Source organism: Rousettus aegyptiacus, unplaced genomic scaffold, assembly GCF_014176215.1.
Source record: "Rousettus aegyptiacus isolate mRouAeg1 unplaced genomic scaffold, mRouAeg1.p scaffold_m13_p_4, whole genome shotgun sequence".
NCBI lineage: Eukaryota > Metazoa > Chordata > Mammalia > Chiroptera > Pteropodidae > Rousettus > Rousettus aegyptiacus.
Genome location: NW_023416307.1, coordinates 63,825,913 through 63,844,794, shown reverse-complemented (window position 1 = coordinate 63,844,794; position 18,882 = coordinate 63,825,913). Strand labels below are relative to the sequence as shown.

Below are 18,882 nucleotides of genomic sequence, written 5' to 3'. Positions count from 1 at the left end.
TTCTACCTATCATGTATAGATTTTTCTTTATGGAACTCAACACTGTATTAGCTGATGTAGGAGATCTGTAATTGATACATCTTCAATCTGAACTAAAGACTTTAGCCAAATAAAATGCCCTTCCTGCCTTGTATAATGTTTTTTCAACCTTGAATTTCAACTTGTCTGATTTAAGCCGGACCCTTATTTTATTTTTGGGCATTTGTTGGAATTCAACCTTTCTGAATTACCATTTTAAATGTGTGTCTTTTATATAGTACAACCTGAAGTTTCTTATCCGTTATTAAGGTAAGTTTAAGCCATTTATATTTATTGATACCATTTATGTGTTTAGTATTAGTCGTCATATGATTTTATTTTGATTTTATATTTTTTCCTCTGTTTTGTATGGGTATTTTTGATATTATATAGGGGTTTTTCCCCCTAATGACTATCATTATGATAACTTTATATAATACTCTTATTCTTAGTTCTTTCTATCATTAGTATCTATAAGTTTCCTCGTGACCAATTTTTTATTCCCTCTTTTCTTCCACTCTCTGATATATATTGATAATATTATCTTTGTCAGTGTTTATATTAGTATCAAAAAGTATGCTTAATTTGCTTAAATGATATCTCTTGAGCTCCTATTACAAATGAGGCAAAAAATTACCCTTCGTCTCTCATGCTTTACTTCCCTTTTTTGTTAGCTGAATTATTTCTACATTATCAGTGCATTAACATTTAGTTTGATACCTAATGTCATATATGTTTTAGTCTAATTCCTGTGGTTGAATACAGTCAATAATGCTTATTTCCAGGTTTTGCTGTAGAATTTTCAAATATTTCTTGACTAGTTCAAGTTTGATCTCTAGTTCCTTAAAAGGAATCATGAGAACCGTATTTCTTGAGTTTTTCTTCCTATTTTCAAAACTATTTATTTGTAGGCTTTTTATTTGAAAAATGGTATGGTGAATATAAAATTATTGGTTTACACCTTCTTTCCTTGAAGATCTTATAGTTCTTATTTCACTGCTACCTGGTACTCAGGGTTTTTTTTGTACATAATTTAAAGCCAATCTAAATTTTTTTGTCCCTATAAGTGATTTGATTTTTTATTCCTGCCCATCAAAGGATTCTATCTATTTCTTTACAGTTGGGTAACTTTATTATTATATGTCTTATTGTTGACTCTTCTGGGACAGTTTTCACTACCATGCAGTTCACTATTTCAAATATGTAGCTTCAAGGTGGTTGTGTGTGTGTGTGTGTGTGTTTTTTTTTTTTTTTGTGAAAACTTGAAAAGCTTTTCTGATTTCTATTTTTAAAAATGTAGTCTTCCCTTACTCTTTCTTTGGGTATTCCAATTATGAATATAGTGATTCTACTTTCTCTACTTCTATTATTAAAGTATAAAATATTATCTAGCCCTATGATCCATTTCAAGATAATTTTTGTATATGGTCTGAGGTAAGAGTCAAGGTTCAAAGGGAGTATGAGAGCACCCACGTGTCTGGATGTCACCTGTTGAAAAAAATATTCTTTCTCCCATTGAAATGTATTGATCCCTTTGTTGGAAACAACTGACCATATATGTGTAGTCTATTTCTGGACTCTCTATTCACTTCCATTGTTCTATGTGTCTCTTTTTACACCAATACCTCACTGTCTTGACTACTATAGGTTTCTGATAGGTCTTGAATTATGTAGTGTCAGTCTTCCAACTTTGCTCTTTTTCTAATTTATTTTGACTATTCTAAATCCTTTGCATTCCATGTGAATTTTAGAATTTTTAAATTTCTAGCAAAAAAGGTTACTTGAATTTTTATCGAACTTAGGTTACATTCATAGATCATTTAAGGAGAATTGACCTTGTACAATGTTGAGTCTTCAAACTCATGACCACAGGTTATCTATTTACTTTAATTAGCAATGTTTTATAGTTTTCGGTGTACAGGTCTTGCATATCTTTTGTCAAATTTGTCCCTAAGTATTTCTCATATTTTAATGCTATTGAAATGGTATTTTTAAAATTTTATTTTTCCATTTGATGCTAGTAGATAGAAACAGTTTATTTTTATGTATTGCTTTTATATACTTGCTCCTCTCACTAGTTCTAGTAACTTTTTTATACATTCCATCTGATTTTCTACATAAGCTACCACATCTGAAAATAAAGTTTTACTTCTTCCTTTGCAATCTAAATGTCTTTTATTTATCTTTCTGTGTTTCTTGCAATGTCTAGAACCTCCCATGCAATACTGAATTGGAATGGTGAGAGCAAACCTCTTTGTCTAATTCCTGATCTTAGGGAAAGAGATTTTAGTCCTTCACTCATAAGTACAATTTTAGCTGTAAGTTTTTTGTAGATGCCCTTTACCAAATGAGGGAGTTTTCTTCTGTTTCTGATTGGCTAGAATTTTTATCAGAAATGGATGTAGTTGATTCTTTTTTTTGTCCTTTATATTTTCCTGGATTTTTTCCTCTTTTTTTATGGTATCTTATTTATGTTACATATTTATATGGTGTCTTACTCAGATTTTACCGAAATGTTTTTCTTTTTTGGTATGGTATCTTGTTTAGCTGCTATACTAGTTCATTTCTTACACACATCAACATAAGAGTTAGGTTTTTCAAGACTAGCTCTTTGCCAGAGGAAGGATATGTGAAGGATAAGACTTTAGGCGAGTTTCTTCTTCTCTCTCTTTTTTTTTTACTTTTCACAAGCAAAACCTCTTCCCATTTCTTTTAAAAAAAAAAAAAAAGGAGAGTGCTTCTGTAATTACGATTAATTTTGTGGGGTACTTTCATGTGTATTCCACATCTTCTACTTCTGTAAACTAAAGCAGGCTCCTTAAGGTTTCTATGGCCTCCTGGCTATTGATATAGCTTTTCTATCTCTAGATGTCCCCTTCTTCAGTAAGTATATCTGTGTTGATTTTTTAGATATGCTATTGCAGAGCTCTTCTTCTGACTCTCTCCTCTTCCTCCTGCAGAGTTGCTGCATTATCCTGAATGTTTTAAGCAGCCCTGAGCCATATTTTGCTATATGTCTCCTAGTCTGACTGAAATTTGAGCTTACATTTTCATTTTCCTAGTTGCTGCTAAAAGACTTCCATGCTAAGTCTATATAGCTATATTTATGACAGAAGTCTACTATAACACTTTTACCTACCTTCATCACAGTATGTATCACACTGTCTTAGTTATCACTAACATGATGTGTTAATATGTGTGTCTCTCTCAATAGATTGTGACCTTCCTAACTAATTTTTTATCTGCAGTACCTAGTACAATGTTTAGCACTTTATAGGTATGTAATGAAACCTTGATGATTGACAGGATAAAAAGAAGCTTCCAGAGCTGATTGCTCATCTATTCCACAGCTGAAACATTGCCATAAGTTTATTTTGCATCTGTAGCATTTCCACTTCTCTAATAACTCTCAGATATTACTACATCTTTGAGATGTTTTATGTTAAATGCCAGTGTATACTCTTCCAGTGGCTGCATCACCCTAGCATGAATCTTGTTCCTGATACAGAAAACTGGATTGAGTATAGCTTAGTAACCATATATGATACAGTTAAATTATTTGGGTTTACATCATTTTTGGTGCTAGCTTAAAGGTAATTATTTTTTGCTATATAGTTTCACTACAATTAGTTTTGATCTAAATTACTAAGCATGTCACTAGAGTAAATAGAAATTTTTATAAATTCCATAAATTTTCCTCTCATATTAATTTTAGAGTTACGTTTTTACAAAAGGACTTCAGACATTACAGAAAAGCACAGCAAAAATGTCTCAACCACATTTGAATAGAAAAACATCAAGAATGATCATCAAATAAAACACATAAAAGTGATGCATAAACCAATACCTGACACTGAAATGACCTCCAAAAATAATGCTTCCAGATGAAGGCAAAATTCATTCAGAACTGGAAGAACACAGCAGCAAATGGTGAAAGAAACATTCAAAGATAACACCTTTTCCCCCTTTAATTCTATGTCGAGAGAGTTTTACTATAGTCAATGAATAATTTCCCTATATTTACAGTAAAGGTATACAATATCCTTAAAAATATTGGGTCCTTGGCTGAGGCCAGGCAGGGGAGGGAGTATATATATATATATATATATATATATATATATATATATATATATATATATATATTAGGTCCCATTCTTCTATCGACCCCAGTCCTGTTCATCTTTTTTTCTTAATTTTATCACATATTTTTCTTCACCTGTAACTCCAAGGATTGTTCAAGTTAAGTCAACTTACACCAATCTTTCTATCTCTTAAAAATTATTCTGCTCTGAAATCCTTTTTCTTCTTTATGATTTACAGTTCTTTTATTCTCTCTGTATTATTATCAATGCTTGTCACTGCTATTGAAATTTTTGTTCCCTCAGTTCCTCTCTTCTTTCAATCTATCATAACCCCCCTCTTGGCTTCCCTTCCATTTCCATATCTGCATGAGAAAAATAGTTCATTACTTCAGCTATGTTCCACCATACTCATCTAAATAATTCTCAGCCTTAGATAAATCAGATATTTGATGATATTCCTTCTTTGCTTATAAATTTCAAGTTGCTAAAAATTTTCATAACTGTTGAATTCACATCATAAAATATGCATGATTCTCATTCTCTTAATGGCATTCTTTTACTCGTCCCTAGTTAGCTTCTCTCCCCGTCCTCACAAAGGTTGCCCCAAATCTTCATTATGCCCTCTACACAAAGCCTACCTGTTTCACTGTCAGAAGATGGCCCTGACTCTTCTTTAGAAAAGACAAAATTAGGTTATTAGGTGTGTGTGAACATCTGTAACCTCTCTCCCATAATCTCTCAACTCTCTACTCAAGTCCTCATAATTTTTCCTTCCTATCTTCGCTGGAATCTTTCCATATTAATTAGGCCTCATGTCTGGCTTGAACTTTCTCCAATTTCTCTTAGTTCAGAAACCTTTCCAAAACTCTCTCAAACATAAATTTACCTCAACCCTAACTACAAGAACCCTATGATTTCACTCACTTGTGGCATATAAAAAAAGCAACAAACAAACAAACAAACAAACAAAACAAAGTCATAAATACAAATGATAGAATGGTGTTTACCAGAAGGGAAGTTGGGTCAGGGGAGGCCCAAAAGGGTAAAGTGGGTCAAATACAAGGTGATGAAAGACTAGACTTCGAATGGCAGGCACACAATAGAGTACACAGTTGTACACATGAAATTTATATAATATTAGAGTGTTACCCTCAATAAACTTATAATAAACAATAAATTTTCTAAATTGGCCAAAGACCTTAACAGACACCTCACTGAAGAAGATAGAAGATGGCAATTAAGCATATTAAAATTTGTTCCACATCATATGTCATTAGGGAAATGTAAATTTAAACAATAATAAGATACCACTATACATCTATTAGCCAAAATGCAGAACATTGGCAAAACCAAATGCTGACAAGGATGTGGAACGATAGGAACTCTCATTAATTGCTGGTGGGAATGAAAAATGGTACAGACACTTTGGAAGACAGTTAGGCAGTTTTTTACAATGCTAAATATATGCATACCATATGATCCAGCAACAGTGCTCCTTGGTATTACCAAGGAGTTGAAAATGTATGTCCACCCCAAAACCTGCACACAGATGTTTATAGCAGCTTTATTCATAATTTTCCTAACTTGAAAGTAACCAAGATGTCCTTCAGTAAGTGAATGAGTAAATTAACTGTAGTATATCCAAACAATAGAATATTATTCATCTATAGAAAGAAACAAGCTATCAAGCCATGAAAAGATGTGTGGGGACCTGAAATGCATATTACTCAGTGAAAGAAGGCAATCTGAAAAGTTCACATGTTATATGACTCCAACTATACAATATTCAAAAAAAGGCAAAACTATAGACTGTTAAAAGATCACTGGTTGTCCAGGGTTGACAAGGGAGGGATAATTAGAGCACAAAGGAAGAATTTTTAAAACAGAGAAAATACTCTATAAGATACTATAATGATGGATACGTGTCATTATACATTTGCCCAAACCTATAGAATGTACAACACCAGTAATGAACCGTAAGGCAAACTATGGATTTTGAGTCATTATGATGTGTCAATGTAGGTTCTTCAATTATAACAAATGTACCACTATGGCGAGGGATGATGATATTGGGGAAAACTATGAATGTCTGGGAGCAGAGAGTGTATGGTAAATTTCTGTATCTTCATTTCAATTTTGTTGTGAACTTAAAACTACTCTAAAAAATAATATCTATAAAAAATTAAAAACAAAGAAAAACAATGAACTTAGTACAACACCCAGATCATAATAGATATAGATGTAGTGCTTGGATATATAATTTAACAATCCACTAGAATTGAAGGAAAAAGACCAAAACAAAACATTAAAAATAAGATTCAGAGAAAATTTTTTAAAGCGTAAAGATAAAAAGTAGGATATTTTGGTATTATCTATCAAAACATCTGTGGAAACAGAGAACCACATATAATTAGTGAATTAAAATAAACTGGCACATGTTAAGTGTACTAAATAAAGTTGCCTTTAATGAAATATGTTACTAGTTCTTCCCAAAGTTTTCCCTCCTAAATTAATTAGAGACAGATATTTCTGCTAATAGATACATTTTAACTAATATGTAAATGAAGATTTTCAGCAATAGTTATAGAATTGGCCTATAATTTTTAAATGTATTTTTTTAAATCACGTTTTTTTCACTTGAGGAATACATTTTTATATCTTTGATTATATTTTTTGTAAAACAGAAATTTATATAACACAGTTGACCTACCTCAAATTCTGTCTCAGTTTCTTAATGAATATTTGTTTACTGACAGTAGCATCTTTTCTTTTTTATCATCACCATTACCTTTTCAGATCTATGGTCAGATGGCATAGTATATGCAGAACCAAATGGCAGATAATTCACAAAGCAAATGAAGCTTAAACTTGAGGACTCTTCCCTTACATAGGACTCTTTCACAGCCCTGTTCCTAACTTTATATTTATAATTTTGCATTTTCTTTTCTGAAAGGGTCTCCAAAACTGTATAAGCCTCAGGTTCAAAAACAAAAACAAACAAACAAACTAGATCTGTCCTTGTCCAGAAACATTTTAAATAATACTTTGTTCTTTTCAAATGCTAGGAATTATTACTAGTGGATTCTTGAGGAAGTAATTTGGACAAGCTTGCCAAGTTAAGAAGTTGAATACCTTCTGTGCCCAGCTCTGAATAGGAGAAGGATGAATCTAGACCATGGTGAAGCAAAGGTCCTGGACAAACATCAGTTAGTTCTCAAGGACTGGCCTAGAACCCTTGGTTATATCAACCTCCCCTCCCCCACCCCCCCACCCCCACACACACCCTCTGTTAGAAGACTGAGCCTGGTCAGGCAACACTGAATGAAGGAAGGGGAAAGTTAAAGAATGTGTTGGTAAAGGACAGGGTGGAAAACAACTCAAACGAGATTTAAGTTTGAGTTTTACTCTAGCTTACAGGAGTTAGGACAGAAGAAACCAGATTCAGATCAAGAATAAAATCAGGAGACAAAGCTTTAATAAGGTTAAATCAGAGGAGATATGGGGCTTGAATTCAAAATCAGAACAATCATCAAATACCTCAGCTGAATTCAAAATGTAAGGTTGGATTCTAGTAAGAGGGGAGATTAGGTCTAACAAGATGAAAAGCAGGATTTGAGCTCAGAGAGGAGGACTCAGAAGTGCTGGTGCTCAGAGTCACAGGGTTCCTTTTGAAGGGAACAGTGAGTAGCCTGCTTCAGAAGGAAGCCAAATACCTGTACCTTACTCTGAGCAGAGCCAGCAAACAGGCTCTGAGGTACATTCAGGGTATCAGGTAGCCTCTGACTGTCCCTGATTAGCATATACACTAATTGAGAACTGGTTGTACATATAGTTCAAGTGCTTAAGGAATTTTTGTAGTGCAGAGACCAAATAGATATGTTTGCATTGAAACCTAAATTAGTATTCCCTCCAGTGAAAATCATTTCAGGCAATACACCTGAATCTCTTCTCTCTCCCTCTCTGTGGATGAAATAGAAATGACTGACTGACTGACATGCAAAGAGAAGGATACAACGTGGCAAAACTGCTCACCACTGTCAAGGCTACTTCTGTCCTTCTTAGAGTAAGTGTGAGTTCCTTCTGGACTCACATTCTTAATGACCCTCAGTGGCAGCATTTGCTTACTTCTGTAAAACCCAGGAGCAGATGACAATGGGTGGTATTCTTTGGTCCCAATCTCCAGGGCAGAATAGGGTGACTTATGAAGCTAGGAGCCAGGACTATCCTGGTCTCCCCACACCACACTGTCCACAAGCCAAACTGTTCTGATGTCCCTCTAACTGCTGGTGCTGTCCTGGTTTGTTAAGTAAACTAAAAATGTTGTTCTGTCAGGTAGTGTGACATCAGCTCCTCAAGAAAAGATGAGTAAGAAAATAATTTAGACAAGCATGTCAAGTTAAGAAGTCAAACAGCTTCTGTTAGACACTTACTGTGCCCAGCTGAGAGCCAGGGGTGACAGTGAATGGTACACTAGAATATGTGATACGTGCCTTCAAGGAACTTCTAAAATAGTTCATCATGCACAATTCATCTAATGTCTCATTTGCCATGCCGTGAACACAAGGAGGGCCCACAAGTGTGAATATATTATGCATTATCTCTTTTGGAAAAGTAATGCATCATCACAGAGAAATGAGATCTTTGTAGCAAGGGCAATAAAGTAAAATATTTCATCTACAGTGCGTGTAACAGCTTCTTGTTAGACAAGGGTCTTTAGATGTCATAAATTTTAGATTATGACAATTTATGTAAGGAGGCTGAAAAGTACTCTTGATAAACAAATATATTTTCTAAGGCATCTGTCTCTGTAGTTGCACAGATTTGAAATCTCAGCATCCTACACAATAACGACATGTTAAAAAGATTAAATTCTAAATGGGAAAATGTGTTCACATTCTTCATTACAAAGCTGTACTCAGATTTGCCATTTCAATTTGAAAAACAGCTAAAACTTCAGCAAGCCTTCTTTGCTCCACATTTACTGCTAAAACAATCAATGTGGGACTTGTCAGATCAAACTATTTCATTTTTGTGTGTGCCCACATGAGTATTACGAAAGAATAGAATGCTATTGCTGAAGTTCCTTTTCAAGAGGCATGGAATGTTACAAAGGCTATTCATGATGCAAAGACTATGAATACAATATAAACCAAATAGTCTCTAATCCCATCCAAATGCAACACTTTATTTTGACCAAGTGTGAGAACAGTTTTGTCTCCAATAATATATGTAGAAGGTTTTAGTGTAACCTATACATAGTCAACCAATCCAATCAAATAAAAAATAGGTATTGTTGTAGGTATTTATAAAGAATCCTGCCTAAATCAAATTCCTTCGACCCTTTACTCTTGCTTGGTAAATACCTATTATGTGAAAGGTTCAGGATTAAGTGTTGTTTGGGGATGCAAAGATGAATAAAAATTGTCCCTTCTTTATAAAACTTTATAAAAGAGACAAATTAGATACATAAGTAAGCATCATACTAGGTAAAAAGTAAAACATGCTCCAAGAAAGACACACATCAAGGACAAAGGCAACTGAGGGGAGGAGAGTTTTTGTAGACGGGGAAATGAGAGAAGACTTTATACAGGAACTACGTTAGTCTAAGATCTTTAAAGGACTAGGGGAGGGGCAGAGGCCACTTCGGACAATATGGAAGAAACAAAGGCACTCAGAATAGCTTAGAAGTGGAGAATATGCTTAAGGAACATGGGTTAAATCAGGGGAGAATCCTGCAGAAGAGAAGAAACTAATGCCAGAAAGCTAACTAATGTCAGACGAGAGAGAGCCTGGCCTTACTACAGGATAAGAAATTCATATTAACCAGGAAAGGTTAACCCAGAAAGACCTAGAGAATACATAAGCAGTACAGCACATTTACACTAACATATTGATTATATAAACATACTTCCCATTAGCATTACTTATGTACAAATGAGTAAATGTAGAGTAGGCTTCATTCAGGGAACCAAGTTATCATCTGTCTTATAATGGTTGAAAGTATCAAGTGTATTTAAAGTAATACCAAAAAAAAAAAAAAAACCCTAAATGAAATGTACCTAAAACTGTATTTCTTGTGCATGAAAGACAAGTATTGACCTAGTATTGTCATCCTTGCCATACAATAGAAGATTAAAGAGAATCTAAATTGTGAGTTAAAACAAAGAAAGGGGGAAAATTAAGTACAGGAAAGTTCTCAAATGCGGAGGAATTGATTTTGTAACTTTACTTTATGTTTTTAAAATTGTTGTCTAGGATTACTGAAAAACAAAATAACAATTATCCAGATAAAATGCCAACTAGCAGTGGAGTAAACTGAAGTGACATAATGAAAATGAAAATGCTTCTTTGTTTGGCCAGCAGGTGGCACTTGTCACTCAGTATGAAAATCAGCAGGTAGTGAATGAGCTGGAAACATGCAGTTAAGGAATAGATAACTCATTCATCTGTTCCAAAGGAGAAAATAGAATGGACTGTTTCAGAAGCACAAGTTATAAAGAAGGTCTTGGCTTGTTGACACAGCTTACAAAATACATTTTGAGTTTGAACTCTCCTCTTAGGTTTATTAGGGGAAACTTTTGTACTTCTCTTAACAAATATCATTTGCAATATATCAGTTTGTTGTCTTTGGAAATGTTCTCTTGTCATTTTTTTGTATTTATCCTGTGAGATTATGAGATCAGTGCTGGAATTAGGCAAAAAGAAAACAAATTTCAACTTCACCATTTAAAGATGTGTGACTTGATTCAAGTTCTTTATCTTCTTTGAACTTTACACTTCCCTCTGTTGTCCTAATTGATGTAACTAGCTGTATTGTGGTGGGGATCAAATAAGATACCATCTGCGAAAATGACAGCTCTGGACCTAGCTGCTTCATTTTCTCCTAGAGGATCACACCTAAATATTGGAATACCTCTTTTACAAGAACAGTTTTCTGACTGTGAGTACTCATTCCCTAACAAGGGTGTCCTGTAGGTGATTCTCCTAGAAGTTTGACTTAGTCACTCTATATACCAGTGGAGTGTGGAGTGAGGGGTGGAAAAGAGGCAGGAGCCCATAGATAGATTTCTTTCTGTCATCACGTTTGACCCCTTTAACCCCATCTACCTCTCCCCTCCCCTTTTGTATATAGTTTAAAATATGGTTTCTATGAAAGAACATGCCCTTGTTCATCTCCAAATCTTCATTTATAATGTTCTTCTCATCTGGAATGCCCTGTCCTTTACTTCTGTTTACCCTAAATAGACTTTAAACACAAGTTAAGTGCCACTTCTTCAATGAAACATTTTTTTTTTGACTGAAGCTGTCCTCAATATCTCTTCATTAGAAGTAATGAACTTCGATTATAATTTCAGTTATGATCAGACAAGTATTGACCTAGTATTGTCTTATAGTGATTGTTAATTTAAAAACAACTGTTAGACTACATCCACAAAGGGACTGCATATTATATGAGGGCATATTGATTGATTGATTGATTGATTCAACCACTATATATTAAGTACCTTCCACAAGTCAGACACAATCTTAGGTAATACATTCACAGTAAACAAAACCAAGACTATCCTTGCACTCAAGGAGTTTATGGTCTTGTATTAGAGTTCCTCTGTTTTTTCCACATGCTTAGCATGGGCCAAATCTAAAGGCAAGTATGTGCTCACTGACTATCTCAAAATTAACTGGCTGACCATGGCCGGGTGCACCCTCGCCAAACTTTACCTTGACGACCATACAAACAGAGTCAGTTAAGGGCATGCATTCTGGAATTGTGTTAAAGATGCTAGGATTGTTTTCACAAAGGGGGCGAAGAGGATGGTAAGGAGTCTCTGTCCTTTGAACTGGTAGGAATAAGTTACTATTAAAGTACTGCTGAATTTATTTGTTTATATTTGAAATAGACCAAACACAGCTCAACTTTTTATGAAAAAATCAACTACCAAGAAAGAAAGAACAAGCACAATAGATGGCCTAAATCTGTTACATCATCAGCTAACATCAAAATCTCTGCCTCAATAATGAATAAAACATCCAATCCTCAACAAACAGAAAGGTAGTTAAGACTTGGAGACTGGCACCATTTTACTTCTAAGGGTCAGCTCTCACCTTTACAGGAAAAAACAAACTATCCGGAGACGCACAAAGATTACATCAAGTCAGGGTGTGCCGAATGCCTTCACAAAGCTACAAGGAGTGGTAAACAAAAGAAGCAGAACAAATTAAGATATCCCACATTAGAAAGATTTGACTTCGCCCAATTGTTCAAAGCATGAGGGATTTTAGGAGGATGTGTTTCAAAGGTGATTCTCCTTATCTTCCCTAAAAAAACCTTGAGACTCCAGGCTAAAAGGGGAGGCGAGGGGAGGATTTCCCTGGCTGTGACCCTGTGTGGTAGCTGATCTGCAAGGCGGATTCCTTTGCAAGGTGGGAAAGGAAAAGTGAAACTGGGGTAGAAAAGAAAGTTTATCTTCTAAGAGCACAGAAATACACATAATAATAAGGCATTAAGCCTGGGAGGGTCTTGACTCCTGCTCTGCAAATGTCTATTTGAATGAGCATTCTGTCCTGACATCTACAGAGGGTTCACACAGTTGAACATATCCTGCTGACCTCCTCAAGGTCTATTTGAGGAAGTTATCAGGCTACACAATTAAAAAATGCCAAACTTGGGTTCTGAATCCATAAAGCAAACATAGATCTAATGACTTTATTAGATTGCTGATTAAAACAGTATTTTTGCATGCCACCTTTCTTTCTTTTGAAATTGTAATGGTTACCTACATTTACTGATAGTAATGTTTTATTTATTGAATTTTTCTTAACAAAGAAATATGACTCTCAGTTTCTGTATTAATAGCCTAATTTTTTTTTGAAGAACAATTCTTTACCTCAAAAAACCACCATCAGGGAAGAAGCCTAATGAAATTTAAAAAAATAAATAAAAAGAGCCTAACCTTTGGAGTCATATAGAACCGTGTTCTAATCTTGAGCACATGACCTCTGACATGCTGGATGACATCTACGAGGCCCTTTGTGCAGCTGCACAATGGAAATATATTCCTCTGCCTCACACTCAGTGTTGTGTAGATGAACTTAGATATCACGTGTATATTATTTTTAAGAACTCGCCTCCTTTCTGGACTTTTGAGCACTTGCGTTCGCCTCTAAAACACTCCTTAGATGCCAAATTAAAAGGAGGTGAGAAAAAAGGATAAAAAAAGAGGCTACACATTTTACTTGGGTAAATCACATTAGTCAATCTGCACACATGAAACCAACAGATCAAGAGTCTGGGTAGCTTTTGGAAAGAATTAACAACAGCTCACCTGTGGCTGCTGTTCTGTCAGGCGATTCTGATACTTTTGGACTGACTCTCGAAGTTGTTTATCTTTCTTATTTTTTGATGGTGATACCGTGCTCATGGTACCCAGCGGGATGGAAGGTAAGCGTTCTGTGTGATGACAACTTTAGAATCAACAAGTACAAGAGACAACATCAGGAGAAAATATAAAACTATTTACTGTCTGCAAAAGATTATTTACTTCCACAAGGATTTATCTTTATGTCTTATATTCAAAATTTGAATACAAAGTAAAGAGCATTGTATTGATGACTTAAGTAATACATGACCTTACATCTCCAATTTGCATGGAAAAGAGCTTAATGGGAAAAAATAGCTTGATGGAAAATGTGAAGGGTAGTATATATTTACCAGATTGTGACACTATTCATTACTTACGAAGGCTTGATTTATCCTGCATTATCATGAAATGAGGATTTTTGCAAAAATGTTTTTAGATAACTGAAGCTCATCTTATTACTGCCAAATATTTTTTCCCCAAAACATGTGAGACAGAAATCCATATGTCTGTCCACAACACACCAAATTATTCTGCTTCTGAAACACATGAATCCTTTGTATGACAACTCTGGATCACTGTGAAGACCTGTAACTACTATGATGTGATGCAGTACTCACTGATAGCCTTATGGGTGTAGTAGAGCCCTTTATCAAATAGCCCCAGATAACCTCCCCACACAGGCTTCCCCCTCCCCCACTCCCACCTTGGCAACATCTTTGTCTCCCTTCTGTTGTTAGTATGTCTGCTTCTGCGGTCACTCTACTTCCCAACATTATTGATGTGCTGTTTCTATTCACTAGTGGTTTAATACATATATTATATCAACAAATAGAATTATGTATAAATGACAATAAACAGGCTGTGAATGAGGGCTCTGCTTGTTATGGTTACAAAAAATACTAATGACTTTTGAGGCATGGTTTGTAAGGTTTAAAGATTTTTTCCCCCCTACTATTGGTTTTGTAGCTATGTTCTGGGAGTTGTTAGCCAAACTGTTTGAAAAATTGAGAGAGTATATTGTTCATTTTGGTATAGAGGCTTGACAAGGATCAGAAGTTCAACTTCCATTGGTCATGGCTTTGATTCATCACTGGGGATGTACGATAGTGGGACAAATGTTCAGGTCAATTCTTAGCAAGGGTTTTCCTATTATGTGGGTACCGAAAGGAGAGAAAAGAGACAAAATCAATGCACATTAGTCTAGGAGAGCGAGGAGGAGGTTAAGAACAGAGAGAGGGCCTTCTCCCATCCGAAACAGTACAGGAAAAGTGAAGCAGATCAAACCTCTGATTTCTGTTTTTCGTAGCTGCAGCATATATTTTTCTTGCCCCCACCAAAAGAGAAAAACAGAACTACAATCGAATTCAAGTACTACTGGGGAAAAAAATTCTGCTTGTGTACAATATTTGTTGTCATTGTTATTTTCAAGGAAAGGTGGTAGATAAAACAAATCAGGGGGCACCTACTATATAGGTAGCTGCTTGCAGTGTTGAGATGAAGACATCTGTGGGGTGACACCTATATAGGTTCCTATTTCATGTGACAACACTGAGCTATTATTCAGAAAAGAGAAACTCCAAATATTTTATTTAAATTCAATCCATTCAATTGTCTTCAAAGATCTTTGGAAACAAATTCAATTTTAATGTACAATGCAATCCACGGATGTTTTTTAACATCTTTTTCAAAATTTAGACTTTTTTCATTCAGTCAAATGATAGGCATCATTTTTACTCTGCTGGTGATCCCTATTTTCAATGCAGATAAATACATAGCATGAATGTAATGGAAGTGTACTGATATCTATTTCTTGGGTACTGAGATAAAATGTCTAGCCTCCCTCTGTGCTTAAAGTGGAAAAAAAAAAAGAAGCTTCAGGGGTCTGAAAAGGAATGGCTACAGTTTACCAGCCTGAGTCACCAACTCTGATACTACTGTTTGTAAAATGGCATAGTTTGTCGCCATAAAGCATTAGGCTGGAATTAGCCTTTCTCAAAGGTAAAAGATGCCTTCAGTGTGGTAAGGCAGCAAGAGTACAGGTTTTGCATAAAATGCCTTGCTTCAAATTTCAGCTCTAGGAAAGAACCCTAAACAAGTCATTGCACCTCTCTTAACCTCACTGTTTTCTCCTCTGAGAAGCAGAGAAAGTTTATAGTGTTATTGTAAAGATGAAATAACATATGTAATTGCTATGTGAGAGAGCTGCTATTATATTTCCTACCCAAGTTCTAGTTACACAAATTTTTTATTCAAATGATATTCATTAGTATTAACCCTGCTGACAATTGGCAATTAACTGCTGGCAATAAACTATATTTTCTGTAAATATAGATAATGCCACTTTTCACTCCATTACTCTCTCCTTCCATTCATCAAATGTTGCCTGATAAATAACTATACTCCACTTCTCATCACTTCCATAAACTTACTTTATACAATTCTATCCAAATCCAATTGGAGATACACACACACACACACACACACACGTATATATGTGTATATATATGTATGTATGTATATGTGTGTATGTATATGTATATACATATGTGTGTGTATCAGGGTTTTATCTAACAATAATCTATTTTATGACAGTCTCAAAGTATACATGGCTCATCCTGCCATAATGAGAGGACTGAATGAGGTCATCAGATGACTTTCTCTTCCCCTAAAAATTACCATATCTACTTGCTGTCAATAATCTCTCATAAAGGAAGTGTCAACTCTTATGTAACTGCCCTTGCAATCCGGAGTTTTCTTTATATATCCCCTAAATCTTTTCCTGTCACTTTAAGCAAACTTTTTGTCATAATCTTTTTAGTGGATATAAAATATAGATGGTCAAAATTATGTCCATATATTTAAAGAATCAAGGACTTAAGAAATCAGAAATATAAAAATACTTTTTGCATTTTAGGCTTTTAAGGTCCATCAATTTTTTGCCAGCATGGCTAAATTCATCTTGCCTGTCATCACAAGTCACACTGTTTTGATGTGTAAAAGAGAACTAATACAGCTTTGAAACTAATTTTACGATGTTCTGTTCTGGCATCACCACTTTTCAAGAAGAGGGCGAGAGTGTAGGTAACTATTTTGGAGCTAAGGGAAGCCGTAGAGGACAAAGTCCCAGTTTTATAAGTCTGATAATGACTACGACTAGTTTAAGAACTCATAGGTATATAGTTAGATCTGTAGAGAGGGGCCTAAATTCTCATGGCTCATTATCAAGGGGTCCTCAGGGAACAGGGACTTAGCAAATTGACCTTACAAGAGGCTCAGCTGGAACCAGAAAAAATGCAAAAGGTACTATTATTATATCCCATTCTAAGTGATAGAAACTGAGTTTAAAAAAGATTATATCACTTGTCCAAGGTTTCATAGCTAATGGAGCTCAGAGTCAAACCCAGGCAGTCTGTCTGCACTGGCAGAACTCCAACACACTGTCCTATGCTGTATGAAAAGTTCTTAGTTCACAGTAAGTGATCAATATCATTAACTTTTTTTTTTTTTGAGAATTGGGGGCTTGGGTCAATTTCATTTACATTTCCAAGCACAGCTCTTTCTACACAGAAACTGAAACAATAACAACAATAACAAAAAAAAACTTCCATTAAACAACACTTGGATGAAAATTATGACACCGACAATGACAACACCACATATCAGACTGTCGTTAATACTGACACTAAACCAACCCTTTGTTCTGACTTGGGAGATATTGAAGTTTTAAGCTGGGGCTAGAATCAGGTTTAGGAATCAGAAGACCTTGGCCAGTGGCTTCATGAACAGGTTTCTTAGCCCCACTGGGGAATTTTCACTTCTCTGAAATAAAGAAGTGAGACTAGATCAGTGTTTTATGAGCCTGCTTTCTGGAACTCCAGCTTTTTGCAGAGAACAGAGAGCAGAAATAAGAAGTGAATGCCTTTTGCCCCCAGATTGCCAACCTCCAATTCAATCAGAATAGTTCTGCATTTATCCATTTCACATATTTGGGGTCTGAAACAGGTTCTGCTGCAAACCAAGAAAGGGAAACTGAAACACTCCTGGGCCATGCAAAATCTAAAACCCTCTCATCTCTAACATTTTTTCTCAGTTTCTAAATATGATTAACCTGGGGACTCCATGTAGAAGAGATTTTAGTAGCAGTTTCTGATTTTTTTTTTTAATTTGCTTTTTTTCAAGGCTGTATAAAAATAACCCAACAAGAGTTACTACCCTAATGTCTATATTAGCAATATTGAATGACCTAGCCAAGCCCAAGGACTTAGAATAAACTCCACGGAAAAGCAACGCTCAACTTAGGGATGACTTTGTTAAAGGGGTATACTAACTTTTTTCCCCCCAAGAAAAAGAGTGTAAGTCTAAAGAGCTTGTAATAATACTTCCATTCATCAATATTTAATCGATGTTTTTCCCATTTTAGTCCAAGAGCACAAAGCAGTGAAATCAATATATGACTTAAATATAAAAAGCACATGGTCTAACAGTTTAGTCCCCCTGGAGACACACTCTGGATAAAACTCTTGTACAATAAGGTGCTATGTTGTGTGAAAATGAACTCAGAGGCAGAACTCTTAAACACCAGGTCGTAGTCTCCCGCCAGTGGAAGTGCAGAGCTACACAATCCCACATTTGCAAATAATTACATCTAGGTCTCTTTTATCTTAATGGAAAAGCACACTAATGAAAAATCTTTTCACAGTGGCAAGGGGCTAGAAAGAGTTTTAAGAGATGGCAGTTACTAAGCTAAAATTTATCTATCTATAGCTGACATTTTCCAGTTTCATACATATGTATTTTAGGAACTAAAAATGGATAAACAATTTTAGAGAACTCTCAAAAAAACTACCTGTTTTCCAAGAGGTTAGGATTATTAGCACAAATCCAGATATCAAAATATTCTTTTTCTTGATGATTAGTAGAAGATGGCAAGACTCTCCACTTGAGGCAAATATCTGATAATCAAAACAAAATTACACATAAGAAAGACCACAATCAGAAGTGAATCTATTATAATAAAATGTGTAAGGCTGCATATACCAAAAGTATGAGGTATCTTTTGACCCAAAGACACATAAATCTTTCATTATATATCATTATTCTTTTTTCTTTTAAAAATTTTTAATGAAAAAAGAAAGCATAAACAAATCAAAAACTAACAATAAACCAATAAAATTATTTGCAAGGCATATGATTAACACAGGATAATAACCTTACGCATTATATAACACAGCCATAATACATAATCCACAATTGCCAATCAATGATAAAAATGAGAGTTCCAATAAAAAATTGCTGATACCTTAACTGCTGAGGACATATTTTACGTTATATGTATAAAAACAGCAATCTGAATTTTTCATAAAATCTAGAATTATAGTCACATCTGTTGATATATAGTCACTATTTGAGGGGTATTTTACTAT

The 18,882-nt window shown here is 34.9% G+C and overlaps 1 protein-coding gene across 3 annotated transcripts in view; it reads right to left on the bottom strand.

The window, feature by feature from the left end:
• Positions 1-18,882, bottom strand: part of MORC1 (MORC family CW-type zinc finger 1) — a 167,161-nt gene that overhangs the window by 45,709 nt on the left and 102,570 nt on the right. For all 3 annotated transcript variants that reach the window (XM_016162470.2, XM_036219599.1, XM_016162469.2), the window contains 2 exons: positions 18,306-18,411; positions 13,424-13,562 (listed from right to left, as the gene is read on the bottom strand). In XM_016162470.2, the coding sequence (XP_016017956.2) occupies positions 13,424-13,562; positions 18,306-18,411 (245 nt within the window). The remainder of the gene's footprint in view (positions 1-13,423; positions 13,563-18,305; positions 18,412-18,882) is intronic.